The sequence below is a fragment of the Onychostruthus taczanowskii genome, unplaced genomic scaffold (genome assembly GCF_017590055.1).
Source record: "Onychostruthus taczanowskii isolate IOZ18803 unplaced genomic scaffold, ASM1759005v1 scaffold61, whole genome shotgun sequence".
Classification (NCBI taxonomy): Eukaryota; Metazoa; Chordata; class Aves; order Passeriformes; family Passeridae; genus Onychostruthus; species Onychostruthus taczanowskii.
This window is the reverse complement of record NW_024503790.1, coordinates 6,667,479-6,681,891: the sequence shown is the minus strand read 5'-3', so window position 1 is coordinate 6,681,891 and position 14,413 is coordinate 6,667,479. Positions and strand designations below refer to the sequence as shown.

Genomic DNA, 14,413 nt, shown 5'->3' with positions numbered 1-14,413 from the left:
CATGCATGGGTCACCATGCCATGCATTGGTCACCGTGCCATGCATCGGTCACCATGCCATGCATCTGTCACTGTGCCATGCATCAGTCACCGTGCCATGCATCAGTCACCACGCCATGCATCAGTCACCATGCCATGCATTGGTCACCGTGCCAGGCATTGGTCACCGCGCCATGCATGGGTCACCGTGCCATGCATCAGTCACCGCGCCATGCATGGGTCACCGTGCCATGCATCAGTCACCGCGCCATGCATGGGTCACCGTGCCATGCATCGGTCACCGTGCCATGCATCAGTCACCATGTCATGCATTGGTCACCGTGCCATGCATCGGTCACCATGCCATGCATCAGTCACCGTGCCATGCATTAGTCACCGCGCCATGCATCGGTCACCATGCCATGCATAGGTCACCGTGCCATGCATTGGTCACCGCGCCATGCATTGGTCACCGTGCTATGCATCGGTCACCGCGCCATGCATCAGGCACCATGCCATGCATTGGTCACCGTGCTATGCATCGGTCACCGTGCCATGCATTGGTCACCATGGGCCATGCATTGGTCACCATGGGCCCCGGGAGCTGCCCAGCTGCAGCCTGCCCTTCAGATAAACACCAGCAGCCAGAATTAACCCGCGCTTCAGCTGGGATTAGCTGGGACACAGGCTGTGCAGGCAAGGGGGTGAAGGGACAGGCACACCGAGGCTTTTAAAAACAAACAAATAATTCCTAATCGGAAATGAAACCCAATTATGATGAAACTCGAGACTGGAACTGGAAAAACCGACCTTCCCAGATCTGTGCAACACAACCTGCTTTGTTGTTAACATCTGCCATGCCCATATTGCTACCATAACAGGCAATGCTGAGGGCACAAAACCTCTTTCATTTCTACATATGAAATAAAATTAGGTTTCTTCTCACAAAGAGAGGCTTCACACCAGCCTCAACAATTCTCCCTGAGGCAGCATTATTCTAGCACAAGCACACACTCCTACCAAATGCCACCACTCAGAGATAACAGCTAGCAAGAAAAGCAGTGTCTTCACTTGTGCTCTCCTTAATCATTAGTAAAGGAATAGGTAGACATTTTCAAAAATCATTCTGGTCTCCACAGACCTTTGGGAGGGGCAACTTCTGGGAGAAAAATCCAAAGTAACTTCTATGCCTTCTTCAAACTCTATTTGGATCAATATAAGCAGTAGTTTTATTATGTTTGAATAAACAATTTATCCAATGAAAAAAATCTGGAGCTTTCAGAATTGATTCCACAAGACCAAATTGACATTAAATACAGAGTCTCTTAAAAAACATGGGTCTGGAAAATATATCTGCACCATCTGTAGACTAGAATGACAACAATGGGAACATGTTCCTTACAGAGAGCAGGGTGGAGCAGGCATTCTTTATTTGCTGGAACGTGAATAACACCACAAAGACACGTTTAATACAGGCTTCTTTCCTAGGCATACGCTGCAATCAGATCTATGGCCATAGTGCTTTTATAAGACAGACTTTCAGGGCTGTTATTATAAGAGATAAATGAAGGGAAATGGACACTTCCAGCTCACGAAGCAGTGCTTGCTTTTCAAAGCATTGTTTGCATTTTTCAAATCATTAAAAGGGAAGGAAACCGAGTAGAAGCTAAGAACAGCTCATTTGGAATTCAACCGGATTCTCTCCCCACTGAGGAATTTCAGCCCTGCACTGGGAGAAAGGTTGGCTGGGGGAGGGAGGCAGGCTCGGCAGCAGCGGGGCAAGGCCACCGCTCGCTCACAGAAGCTGCTGGAAAGCCGCTCTCATCCTCAGCTGCTCTTACAGATCCACGAGCTATAAATACAGCTCTCCAGCTGGTGTTCTTGGAGAACAGCACGCCAGCAGGCTCTGCAGCAGGCAGGAGCCAGCCGAACCAGACTGCTCTCCCTGGCTGAAAAGTTGACCCACAACCATTCCCAAACTTGCACTGTCAGTGGATTTCCTGGGAATGTCCGAGTGCAGAGGCAGTGTCAGGTCTGTGTGTGGGGCTGGGGCAGTGCTCCAGCTCAATTCTGGGCTCATGTTTTCTGCCCCAAAGCAGGTAAAACAGTATCTCCCCTCACCTTCTCTGACTTGACATAGCCAAGAGCCAACGGCCTCTCCTAAGACCATTCTCACTTCAGACACACAGGAAGAGAACACCACATAGCACTGGAGTCTTGGGGAGCCAGGTCTTAAGGATTCCAGCCCACTGCTTCAGTCAGTTTGGTCAACTCTTAACAGTGGATGTCTCTGGAAGAATTTGTGTAGTGAATGAAAATATCCAATTCTTAAAGTAGTTCCTATTAGCAATTTACATTCTCTTTACTTCTACTTACATACTAAAAGGTGGCAGTTTATTTAAGCATTTGATAAAAAGAATCACCTCTAGAGGCCTAGTTCTGTGTCCGTGGGCACTAACTCTGAAGGAGAAGCATTCCACATGGAGACTCACCACTGACAGAAACTGCTCAGGGTTTATTAGTAATACCTCTCTGCTATGGTTCCATGCTAACTTCATAACATAATGTAGTCTAACTGCATTTAACATCAGCTGGAACACCCTAGTCATCATCCCACAGTCTCACTCCAGAACCAGCATTTGCATCTCTAGCATTTAAAGATCATTAAATGTTCATCTTCCCCCAGCTCCCCAAAGTCATCCTCTAAATTTTTTTAACAGTGCAGAATTAACACTTCAAGCTATTTTTATTCAATCGTGAGAAAGGCTTTAGAAGGAAAATCAAGCACCAAAAAAATCCACATTTTTATTTCTTCTCCAAAAAAATATTCCAGGCTTGTAGCAAAACATATGAGCTGTCAATACTGCAGGGCATTCAGAGACAATGACTAAGACAGACTTGTGGACACAGAAATCCCTAATGCTGCAAAACACAGAGAACTCTAATGCTCATACTGGTAAGAGGACAGTCATCAGAAGAGTTTGGGTAACCTCTGCTATTGTGACCTCTTTGACTTGTCTTTCAAACCTCAACCACAAGACCATTCAGGCATCCTCCATGTGACACCATTTATCTCCCATGAACAGCCTGTTTTGATAACACACCCACCACGAATGCAGAGCAGTATTATCATCTTGACAAGCATTCATTTAGCTTGCACCACTAACAAGGATTTACAGACCAGAAAAATCAGGGAAGGGGTGAAGTTACATTCCAGCAATGCTGTTCATTTGCCCAAGACAACCTCATCATACAAGATACCAGCAGAAAACACCAGAAGCACTTGGGGGAAAAAAAAAAAACAAAACAAAACAAAACAAGAAAACCAAGCTGTATGCTTTAAGGAGCAATGCTTTTTGGTAGGCACAAATCAGAAAGGCAATATGCTTATTTTTTGAGATATCTAAAATTATTGTTTTCATAATACAGATTGCGAGACAAAAGTATATCAATAAAAGAGACAGCTGAATTATTGATGAGGTTACCTTAGTCTATGAACCTTTCAATAGTTTTGACTTTTGTATTACATTTCAAGTACCACTAATGCAGACAAACATGCATAAATCAAAAGCCTTTTAAGTTCAATCCTGCTTTCCCACCCATTTTTAATTTGCCCCAGAACAACTGCATAAAGCAGCACACATCTTAAAAGAAAAAAAAGGAAAGAAAAAAACAAAACAAAGGAGAAATTAAAATTAAATGTTTCTGTATTAGGTTTTTTGGTTTGTTTTTTTTTTTATTTAACATTTAAGTCTAGATCTGAGGTTTATACACCTTAGTGAGAAAAAAGCCCCGAACAACAAAATAATATTAGAAGAAATACATTTTTTTCCCTACAACCTCTACAAATTAACTCCAGAATGTCTTACCAAGGTTTTCTGATGCCAGGGATGCCTGGATGAGAAGCTGACAGCCATATGTCCACAGCAGCAGATGGGATTATTGTTACTGGCAGATGGGACCACTCCACTAGGCCTATTTTTATTAAACATCCAATACCTTCAGCAGCCACAAAAGAACGTGCCAACATTACTGAAACCCAGAGATTACTGCTGAGCTAAAATCCCCACAGGTAAGGTTCAGGGAGGATGCAGGGGCACCCAGCCCTCCCGGGGTAAGCTGGGCTGTGCAGGTGCACCTTCCCACCTTTGCTGTGCTTCATGGCAAAGCAGAGCACACAACGATCACAGAGCAGCCCTGCTCTGAGCACCCTGGTTTGCTCTGTCACTCGCTCACACAGGATGCTAAGGCCTGTTTTCATTCACCTAGTGCACAAGTAATTGCAACAGACACATTCCAGCTAGGGGACTTCCTTACTTCCTTGTTTCATTTGTTTCATGTTTTAAAAGAATAAGCCTGCTGGGCTCTTTGCTAGTGATTAGTATCTAAATGCTGTCTTGTAGCTACTAGTTTGAATGTCTGCTTCAATTTCATTTGTTTTTATTTATTCATTATTTACAGGCATTTACAGGCCAGATTATCAAATCACTTCCACAAAAAAAAACGCAAAACAAACAAACCAACCAACCAACAAACCAAACCAAAACAAAAAATCCCTCAAACAAACAAAAGCCAAACCAGAAAAAGCACAATGCTTGGGGAGTCTTTAGGCACAGAACAGATTCTTTTTTCAGCTCAATAACCCAAGGCAGCAGCTGCCAACGTTGTTTATATTTGTTACATTTGAAAAGCCAGTACAAGAATGAGCACAAGAACTACTGACACACAAAACCCTCAGATCTATAGCTCAGCTTTCATGTATTACACTGCAGAAACTTTTTCCCACTCACTACAAAAACAGTCATAAATTAGCTGGACAGGAATAAGTAATTAATACATTGTGGGCAAGATGCATTGGTGTGAACCTTTGTGAAAAAAAAACTGGAAAAAGCAGGAATTAAAGACAAAACATATTCAATCAAGATATGCAGAAAATCATTATCTATACTTTAACTATTAATTTTTAAAAGCCACTTGTGAGTTTGGCCATGATAAGTCACCTATTCAGTAATTCAAAGAATATTCTCTTCAGAACAGAAGTCCAAATGAAAACATCCTTTCAGCCAACTGAATTCACTTGCTTAGCAGGTGCTTTTGAAAACAAAGTTTATGTTTCTTAGGACAATTTCTAAGTCATAATTTGAAAGGCTCAGGCCTTTTCTGAAATTAACCCCACTCAGTTACTGTTTTGATAAGAGTTTTTTAATTACTAATTTGATGGTGACATTACCTCTTCTTTGGAAAGTATTTTGCGATCCCAAGTTAACATAAATAGCAGAATTTTACAGCTTCTAACTTGTCCTGTCTCAAGATTCCTCCATTACCTTCTCTTCCCCTACCCCCACTTCCCCCGTGTCCACTGAAGAACTTCAGGCAGCACCATTCCAATGGATCCCATCTGCAAATAGATATGATCCCAGCAGCACTGGCCTTCTGCCAGATTCCAGCCCCTCAATGCAGTCAGCACCCGTGACTCCAGCTCAGCTGCACAATCTCAGCTTTGAAACATGTATTAAAGACATAAAGACTGACAATTTAAGTGTAAGATGCATAACAGTAGAACAGAAAAAAAAAAAGACAAATAATATGTTCAAGTACTGATTTCAAAATTGCCATATTTTGCACCCTTCCAGAAGAAAAACGAAGTCCCAATTACTCACAGTAAGTGTCCTTAACATTATGGATCTTAGTACAAATTCTCTTTTTCTGAGATTAAGACATATCTAGAACTGTATTCAGCTGCACTGTCATTTTTAAACAGTGACAAATGATAAAAACAGACCAACTATGGATCTTGATTAAAGGTCTTGATCTCCTAGGAGGAAATGACATTAAAGCCAGATAGGATAACAAGTAAATTCTGTAGGATTGCACAAGCAAATTAGGTTGTTTTGCTTCTAAGGCAAAGAACTGTGTAACAAAATTGAGCATAAGCTTTCTAACCCAGAGGGACGTTTTGCTTTGCTGGCAAGCACCCTATGAATGACAGGCAATCCCCAAAGCCATAAACAGCCAAATTCACAGAAAAACTGTCCAACAAAAGCAGCATGTCAGGCAACAACCCTGGTGGCATTCTGACTTCAAGAACCTACTTCATTATGTATGTCAAAAACCAGTCCTTTTTCACACATTCACCTAAAGTTATTTATAAATAAAGTACACCTGTCATACACTTTATTATCTGTATCTTTATGCAGATTTCCTTAACGTAATCCCGAGCACTTTGCCTCAGTTTTGCTGTAATGCAGTAGTCTCTGCCAATGCATTTACAAAACTCAGACTTGGACAAAGTTTAAATGTAGGACCCACAAAGGATTTGCAGAATAGCTTGGTCAATCAATACATACAGAATTAAAGTTCAAGTAACTGTCAAAATCCCTTCTTAGCTATCAGACTTCACACTGTCTCATCAATCCGGTGTCACAACAGTCCATTAGGCTTTAATTCCAAGATAAGGGAACTTTAACTGCCTTGGAGGCTTAAAATAGTCACTACTCAGTGTATCACCATCCTCTCAGGTTTGCCTCCTGTCAACCTGATCAGTGCACAAGTGAAAAAACAACCTTCTCAGAGGCAAGATATCTAGACCTTGATCACTTCACTGGCACATCTGAAAGTGTGAAGCAGGAACCCCTTAGTCTAGAATTACTACTGAATTCCCTTTATTTTCAAATTGCTGCATCAGATATGAGTCTCAGATACACTAATTTCACTTTATGTGCTCAGCTTTTAGTCAGCAAGTTCAAACCTTAATAATGAGGAGCTCATAATGTAACTGTGGGCCTGCAAAAAACTGAGCACAATGAAAATGAAAGAATCTTTGGCAGTACAGCACTTATGCTCCCCAAATCTAACACATAACCTAAAAGCATACCAGCTGAAGAATTTCAGCTGGAAGTTATGTGTGTCAGACAACTTGGTTAGGAAGATTCTTTGGAGGGAAGATTTCTGCTGTTTTGTTTTTCCCCCATTAAACAATGCCTTATTCATATACTTTATTATACAATCCTCTTCTGTTCAAACTACTCCTCTGTCCATTGCTTTCTTGTATTTCTCCTCTAAGAGGGAAATACAGGGAAAAAATATCCCACAGATTGTAACAATGTTTAACTATTGCAAGTGGTGATTCCTTTCCACAGCCTGTAATGTCCTGGATGACTTAAACCCGACCATCTGTCACAGCACCCAGCTCCATCAGAGCCACAGCATTCAAACAAAAGGCTGCAGATTAGAGCACTTCAGAGTATAAAATACAGCAAAAGAAGTCATTTCTGTAAAGACATTTCCAATTAAATAAATCTGAAGTATTTTTCTCCTTTTGAAGACTGATACAGTTTCTTGGAAATGTGTCACTACAGTGCAGCTCTAGTGTTCAGAAACAGAACCAGTGTCTGGCCGGGCCACAGCCCCAGCTCAGACAAACAATCTCAAACAATCTGCCAGACACTGACTGGTCACCCTTGTTGCTTCCACAGGCTCCTGCAATTCAAGCACCTTAAGCATCTACAATTACTGCTGTGATGACTGCAGCAGGAAAAGCTGTTACAGGGTTCCCAGTGGTGCTGCTGGAGCCCAGAGCTTGGTGGCATTTCCATAGCAAATGTCCTCTAATGAAGTCTATAGTTCTTGCATTCTACACTGGGGTCCAGTGATGGGATACAAGCACCTGTTCTAATGAGATGACTTCAAACTCCTCCACCCCTACCTCAAATGGAAATTTTGAAATCCAATCACAAAAAAGCTTCTTTGGGTACTACTGCACATAACGTCTGAAGATAAGAACTTTCTGCACTAAAAAACAAGCTCTCTTCTCTATGACACCTCTCTTCCAATGAAACCATAAACACTATATCATTTAAGTGACCACAACCAGGATTTAAATTCCACTGCAGAAGCACAAGCAGGCTGACGTGCAACCTTGGCTATAAAAAAAAGGGAGAGGCCTGTATGAAACCTCCTTTGTGTTAACAGGCATGAGTAAACACTCAAGTAATCAGACAGCGAAATAACTCCGTGCTCTTGGAGTGCTGCTTTCTACAGCTGCAGACAAGATGGCTCTACTTGATTACCTGACAATGAAAAACTGCCCCAAGAAGAGCAGTTTAGGGGCAGAGCTGTTGGGCTGCAGATGAGGAGTGACACTCCCTCAAATGCTGTCAATACTGCCTTGACCTCAAGTATGAAAAACAACCAACCCAACAACCAAAAAAGGTGTGCCCACACACAGTTTCCCACAGAACAGTGCTCTCCAAATTGCACTCACAACAATTATACAGGAAGCTTAACACTTCTAATTAGTTAGAAAAGATGATTTTATGTAGTCTGTTATTTTGCTGTCGTTTAGACATCTGCTCTGGAAAGCATAAAACTTGATATCCTTTTTATCTCAGCTTTCTCATCCAAATTATGTTCTTGACCAAAAGCACATAGTGCAGAACAAGCACACCAAGAACTAAAGCACCAGATCCAAGCAGGACTTATACCCCCACAATTATCATGTGGTGGTGTGCAATGTATCCCTCTGTCTACCCACACGATATTCCCAAACACTGAAGTTCACAAAAAGATTTTCACTTTGGTACTCCAATCCTTCTGTACAATTTTCAGAGCAGCAGAAGCAAACACCATGAACAACTCCATAAAAATCAAGATACTTGTGATTTAGACTTTCTAGTCACATTCAGAGATAACCTAGTTTGTAATGACAGCCTCAGAAGAGCAGAATAACAGAAAGATTAATTGTAGATGATACAATGTACACAGTTCTCAGTCTGACAGAAGAAAATCTTTAACTCGGAAGTTTGGGAACAGCGAAAGACTCCCTTACAAGATTAAAATAAACTTACTGGTTGAATTGCCTTGCATCTGGATGATACATTTGGACTCCTTGCTGGTTTCTCGGGAATTGAAGGGCCGGACCCGAACAGCCACCTTCACTGAAGCCCCCGACATCCTGGCTGCTGGGAGCACACTCAAGGAACTGAAAGTGATCAAGAGCCTTCCAAGTTATCCTTCCTCTTGGCGTTTTCTAAGGAGAAAAATACCATTTAGTTATTTACAGCTAGTGTATTCAAGTTGTTGATAAAATTAGGGAGGTTCAAAGTTACTTCATAATGCAATTTCTGCTTTGCAGATCACCCTCCCTTACCCCCAAAAGATGTCACTTCAAAGCCAGAACTGGAAATACACTTATCAGCACCTGTTCACTGTCTCCCTAGTCAAAAGTTTCTGTCACTTGAAGCAGTTCTTTTGAAGTGTACAAATATTTGGTTTTCATACAATTTCATACATTTCTTTTCTGGAAGAAAACCAACACTTGGTTTTCTTCCAGAAAGTAAGGATGCCAATACCAAAATAAATATCTAGTTACAACATGTGTTAGGCTTAACCTAACAAAGATAATTTTAGCAGTAAGGACACAGCTACTTAAATTTCATCATGAGTCAATGACCATATACCCCACACCCAGGCTCTCACACTGCCAATCCTTGCTGCCACAAAGCTTTAGCAATAATATTAAAACTAACTCAAGTGTCATGGGCCACAGCACACTGATTTTCAATACATATGACTCCAGAGAAAAGGGTGTACCCTTAAAGAACCCCTTGCAGTCCTGGGAAAGTCCTCTTCTGGAAGGAAATAACAACTCATCAACTACTTGTATATCTACTGATTAAAGGACACACTGTAAGGAAGAGGAGGAATCAAGAATTGTTGCCTTCAGGGTAAATATTACTATTCTATGTTCAGATAAATGTCCACCATTAAATTCATCTCCATTATCAAAATACTTGTTCAAATCCTACCACATCTAAATGATGGAGCACTTTCGTTGCAGGGAACTATCCCTGACACCCACTATCTGAACTTCAGGCATGTCTGAGACAGTGTTGGAAGGCAGGGTTACAAAAGATTGGTTTGCTCGTATTGGTGTCAACCAGCCCTTTCCATCAGAGAAAGGTTTTCAGTTGGTGCACTACTGAGAAGCCCTGCCACAGGACACAGTAAGTACAGAAGTCTAACAGCCTCAAAAAGCAACAAGATTCAAAGAATAAGTCCTACTAAGAATCTCCTACCCTTGGCTAGGAAACCTTCCATGGCACAGACACAAAGAACCTGGATGACTATAGTGAGAAAACATTATTTATGTTTGATTTATCCTTATATCCTAAATATCTGCTACAGCCACTGCTGAAGAGAGGATTCAGAGCTGGACTGACCCTTGGTCTGACTCCACACAGGTATTTCTACCTGGAACCTGACTAACCCTGGGCAGAACTCAACTCTGCTCAACCATGCACCCAGGAATCCTGACATCTTCTCTGGTTATCAACATACCGTGTATCTGGTGAAATGCTCACTTCAGGGTTGTGATCACAGAAGTACAAAAATTACTAGCAGGTCTAAAGCAGAAGCATTTCAGCTCTAAAGTAAGTTCCACACTTGGTAAAAGTACTTATACTTGCTTAATTCAAGTTATGACACATTTTCCCACAGTACAAGAAGTCTTTAATAAAACTGCAGTACTTCATTAATGCCATCACATGGTGAAGGCAGAAATTAAATTACTCCCCCAAGTAGAAGCAATTTAAAGTATTCCTTATTTTCACAGGTACCTGAGGTATCTCATCAGACTAGAAGAATGTCTTTAGGAGCAAGCCAACTGAATCTCAATGTCATTGGTCCAGCAAACTGGCTGAGCAATGATTAATGACACAGCCACACCACCAGCTCGGGGTTAGTATGGAATTTCAAAAAGCTTCACTAAAATCCTGAACATAGACCAGAAAAGTTCTGGGAAGGAATCCACATGATGTTCTGGGCTGTTCTAGAGACTGCTTCTGTCCCTCCTGCTCAGAGGCGCCTACTCTTGTGAGGAACAAAGTATCAAACACACAGCTTCATTATCGACTTCTGCCCCAGAATGCGCCCCGTGGCTCCTGCTCTCCTCCCTCCCAGGCCCCCACACGAGTCCCTGAGCCCCCCAGCACAGCCAGGGCTGTTACTGAACTGACCCTGGACATGCTGTGACAACAGCAATGTCACCGCGCACGGCCACGCAGCCCCTGCAGGAAACACTGCTTAATCACGCCAGGTGCAGAACGCCCCTTTCCGTCAAGCTCATAGTGACACAGTGTACTTTGTCCCATGTGGTCTTATGATATTGTTTATGAAATGTGGGGGTTTGCCTTCCCTTCTTACTGTGGGGTCCCACAAAGAATTTTTTTCTGATGTTTTCATAAAAATACCTCTCAGAACACTGCAGATGTATCTGGGAAGCTGACAAACAGAGTGGGATGAAAGAATCATCTACTTTTATATATAAATATATATATATACATATATATGTATATGTTCTCAAGTACCTCTTATTATCATATTCACAACAAGCATGAAAATCACATTTCCAGAGACTCCATATGCACTAACTAAATGACAGACTTGAGATTCTCACAGAACAGATCACAAAATCACCTGCAACATGAAAATTTACCTGCTGGACTTCTGCAGTTACCAATTTTCCCCAACCCTAACTTTTGTGCTGACGGAAAATTAAATGTGGTATAATTTAAAATCTCTTTTGTTCTCAACTCTGCTATTTTTCATAGCTGAAGTAAGCAAAACACCTACTCGTATTTCCACATGGATTTCAGATGTTTTGAATAACAATTCACTATGCAAGATTTAATTTTCATTAGTAAGAAAACTGACCAAAACCAATATAATTTGCCAAGCTTTCCATACATTTAAGGTGTTGGGGGTTTGAGGGGCTTTTCCACTTACCAGTTATCTTAACTGGCCGTAATAATTTATAAAGGTAGCATTGCCCTCATCACACAGAATGGTAAAATAAGGGAAAATGAGCCCCAAGTCACACAGCATCACAGATAATAAACTGCAACTGGTTTTTCAGGGTTCACATTTACCAGTAGTGCCACCTCCTACTACAAAATGCTGACTACAGAGTGGAAACTTGAAAAGAGAAAACCAAAATATGCAGTTTGTGGTACAGATTTAGAAGAACAATATTCTCAAAAGATGACTTTTTTTCATGTTCACTATAGGCTCAGGAGGCTGCCATCCATGCTAGAATGAATCACCTCCCTCATGCCTTGGAAGGAATCTACTAGCTGTGTCTCTTGCAATGTTCAGTCTGCACGAATCCAAAGGGAAGGGAACTGTGTGTGTGTCTTTGAGGCCACTGGCCCCAAACAGGTGAAGATGACACCTGAGTTGTTTGGTGAGCTTCATCAGCAAAGAGCGACTCCTACATCCTAGTTTTACACCTATGTGAAACTAAAGACACCCACCCTGTAAGTCACACAGCGAGGTTTTCATATTAAAAGGTGTCATTAAAAGAAATAAACGAAATATCTTGTCTGTTTACTGGTATTCAAGCTGACAAACCCAATTGTGTTGATGAATCACCCTTCACAGGCTCAACTAGATCTGGGCTTTCACAAAAATATATGAATTAACATTAAGACTTGAATACTTGGGACATATCTGAACGTTTTGGCAAACCAGTTTTTCTGCAATGTCAAAATACAAACACATTGCTATTTATTTAAGTAAAGTTACAAGCAGAGCAGGGATTTAGATTCAAATTATTATTTATACATGCAGAGAACTCTGCAACAAGCTTGAAGTGGTTACAAAACAACGTTCAAAATCTGTATCTCAGCATTCAACAAAAAAACCCACCCAAACCCGCCACATACCACAAATAAAGAAGAATCACTTTTTATTTAAGAGAACAAGTCATATACCAGATAACTGTGTCATATCTGCATTTCACAGAATGTGCTAACTTAGAAACAAAAAAATGCCTTGTAACTTAATCAGTGCAAGAGCTCTAAAGAAATAAAACAAGGACAGAGATTAGCACAGGGAAAGTTGGCAAAACAGCTGTTAGGGGCAGCAGGCGTATCTGAACAAGGGGCCCCGCAGAGCCAATTTTAGGTGCCGCATGAAGCTCGGGCAGCGCTGACAGCGTGATCCCTCAGCTGAACTCACACACGCTCTGCGATATCTGGACCAGGTGGAGATGCCAGGTCGAACAGTGCCGCAGAACTCGGCGAGGCACCGAAACCTGATCACATGCACACATGGCTATTTACCAACACTGGATTGTGCAACAGCAAAAAGAACTGAGCTACGAAGGAGCTGGAAGCGAAGAGGAATGCCGTTCAGAATTGCGAATTCGGTACGAACGTATTTACATTCCGGAAAGCAGACATAAATCCATCGTCTGCTTCTGGCGGATTCTCCAGCGGGGGCGATGGCCCCGAGCGCCGGGCCCGCTCCGCCGCCCCCCGCCCGGGCACGGGCACTGCCGCCTCATGCTGCCAACATGGCTGCCCGAGCCGGGCCGAGCCGAGCCGAGCCGAGCCGAGCCGGGCCGGGCCCAGCGCGCCGGGAGCCCTCTGCCGCACTCCGCACCGCCTCCCGGGCCAGCGCCCGCCGCCCCCGCCCCATCCGGCCGCAAAGGGGACAAGGGCGGCGGAACGCGGCACAGCGGGCGGCATCCCGCCGACGGGAAAGCCGGGGAGCGGCCGCCCGGGGAAAAAGGAAGGAGGGAGAGGAAGGGAAGGAAGAAAGGGAAGCGAGGGGAGGGAGGGAGGGAAGCGTCCCGGGGGACGAGGAGATGGCATCGGGCAGATGGCAAGGCCGAGCGGGGCCCCACGCCCTTGCGCCGCTGCCCTGACAGCTCCAGGGTATCCAGTGCTATGCATCCATCCATCCATCCATCCATCCGTCTGTCCGTCCGTCCATCCACCCCGCTCCCGGCCCCAGCCCTCCGCGGGGCCTCACAGATGCGCACGGCAGCATCGCCGCCTCCCCCTCCGCATTACGGCATCAGCCCCTCACCCCCGCCCCGCTCCGGCCCCCGCCAGCGCGGAGCCCCTCAGCGCAGAGCCCTCAGCGCGGCCCCCTCAGCGGAGCCCTCAGCGCGGCCCCCTCAGCGCGGCGCCCTCAGCGCGGCCCTCACAGCGCGGCCCTCACAGCGCGGCCCGCTCACCTGGCGCGGGGTGTCCGCGGGACCCGGGCGGTGCGGCGTCAGCAGCCGGCGGGGCAGCGCAGCGACAAAAACCCGGCCATCCCCATCGCCGCCTCCACCGAGGCCTGGAGACCCCCCCGCTGCCGGGAACGGAGCGGGAAGGGCGAGGGAGGGAACGGAGGGAGGGGAGAAGGGGAGGGAGGAGAGCGAGGCCGGCCGGGAGGAACGGGCGCCGCGCTCGCCCCAGCGCCGCTCCCGCACTGCCGGAGCGCGGGGGGAGCGCCCGCCCCGCGGGGGGAGCGCCCCGCTCCGCCAATCGCCGCGCGCCGCCCCGCCCCCTCGGCACAGTCCGCCAATGGCGCTCCGCGGAGCCCGCGTGCGCCCGCCTCCGCCCTGTCAATCACGGCCGGCCGCGCCGCCAGCGCCGCCTGGC

General features: G+C 44.6%; 2 protein-coding genes across 8 annotated transcripts in view; one reads left to right on the top strand and one right to left on the bottom strand.

Moving 5' to 3' along the window:
- KIF1B (kinesin family member 1B) overlaps positions 1-14,359 on the bottom strand; it is a 78,853-nt gene extending 64,494 nt beyond the window's left edge. For 3 of the 7 annotated variants that reach the window (XM_041419603.1, XM_041419606.1, XM_041419607.1), the window contains exons 1-2: positions 14,002-14,359; positions 8,825-9,006 (exon numbers count right to left, since the gene is read on the bottom strand). In XM_041419603.1, coding sequence (XP_041275537.1) covers positions 8,825-8,930 — 106 coding nt within the window. In that variant the 5' untranslated portion in view covers positions 8,931-9,006; positions 14,002-14,359. Of the gene's footprint in view, positions 1-8,824; positions 9,007-13,201; positions 13,341-14,001 lie in introns of those variants that run through there. The other 4 variants (XM_041419608.1, XM_041419609.1, XM_041419610.1 and 1 more) reach the window with 2 other exon arrangements.
- Positions 13,088-14,413, top strand: part of LOC121344147 (translation initiation factor IF-2-like) — a 2,204-nt gene continuing 878 nt past the window's right edge. The window contains exons 1-2 of the mRNA XM_041419858.1: positions 13,088-13,536; positions 13,877-14,407. Coding sequence (XP_041275792.1) covers positions 13,088-13,536; positions 13,877-14,407 — 980 coding nt within the window. The remainder of the gene's footprint in view (positions 13,537-13,876; positions 14,408-14,413) is intronic.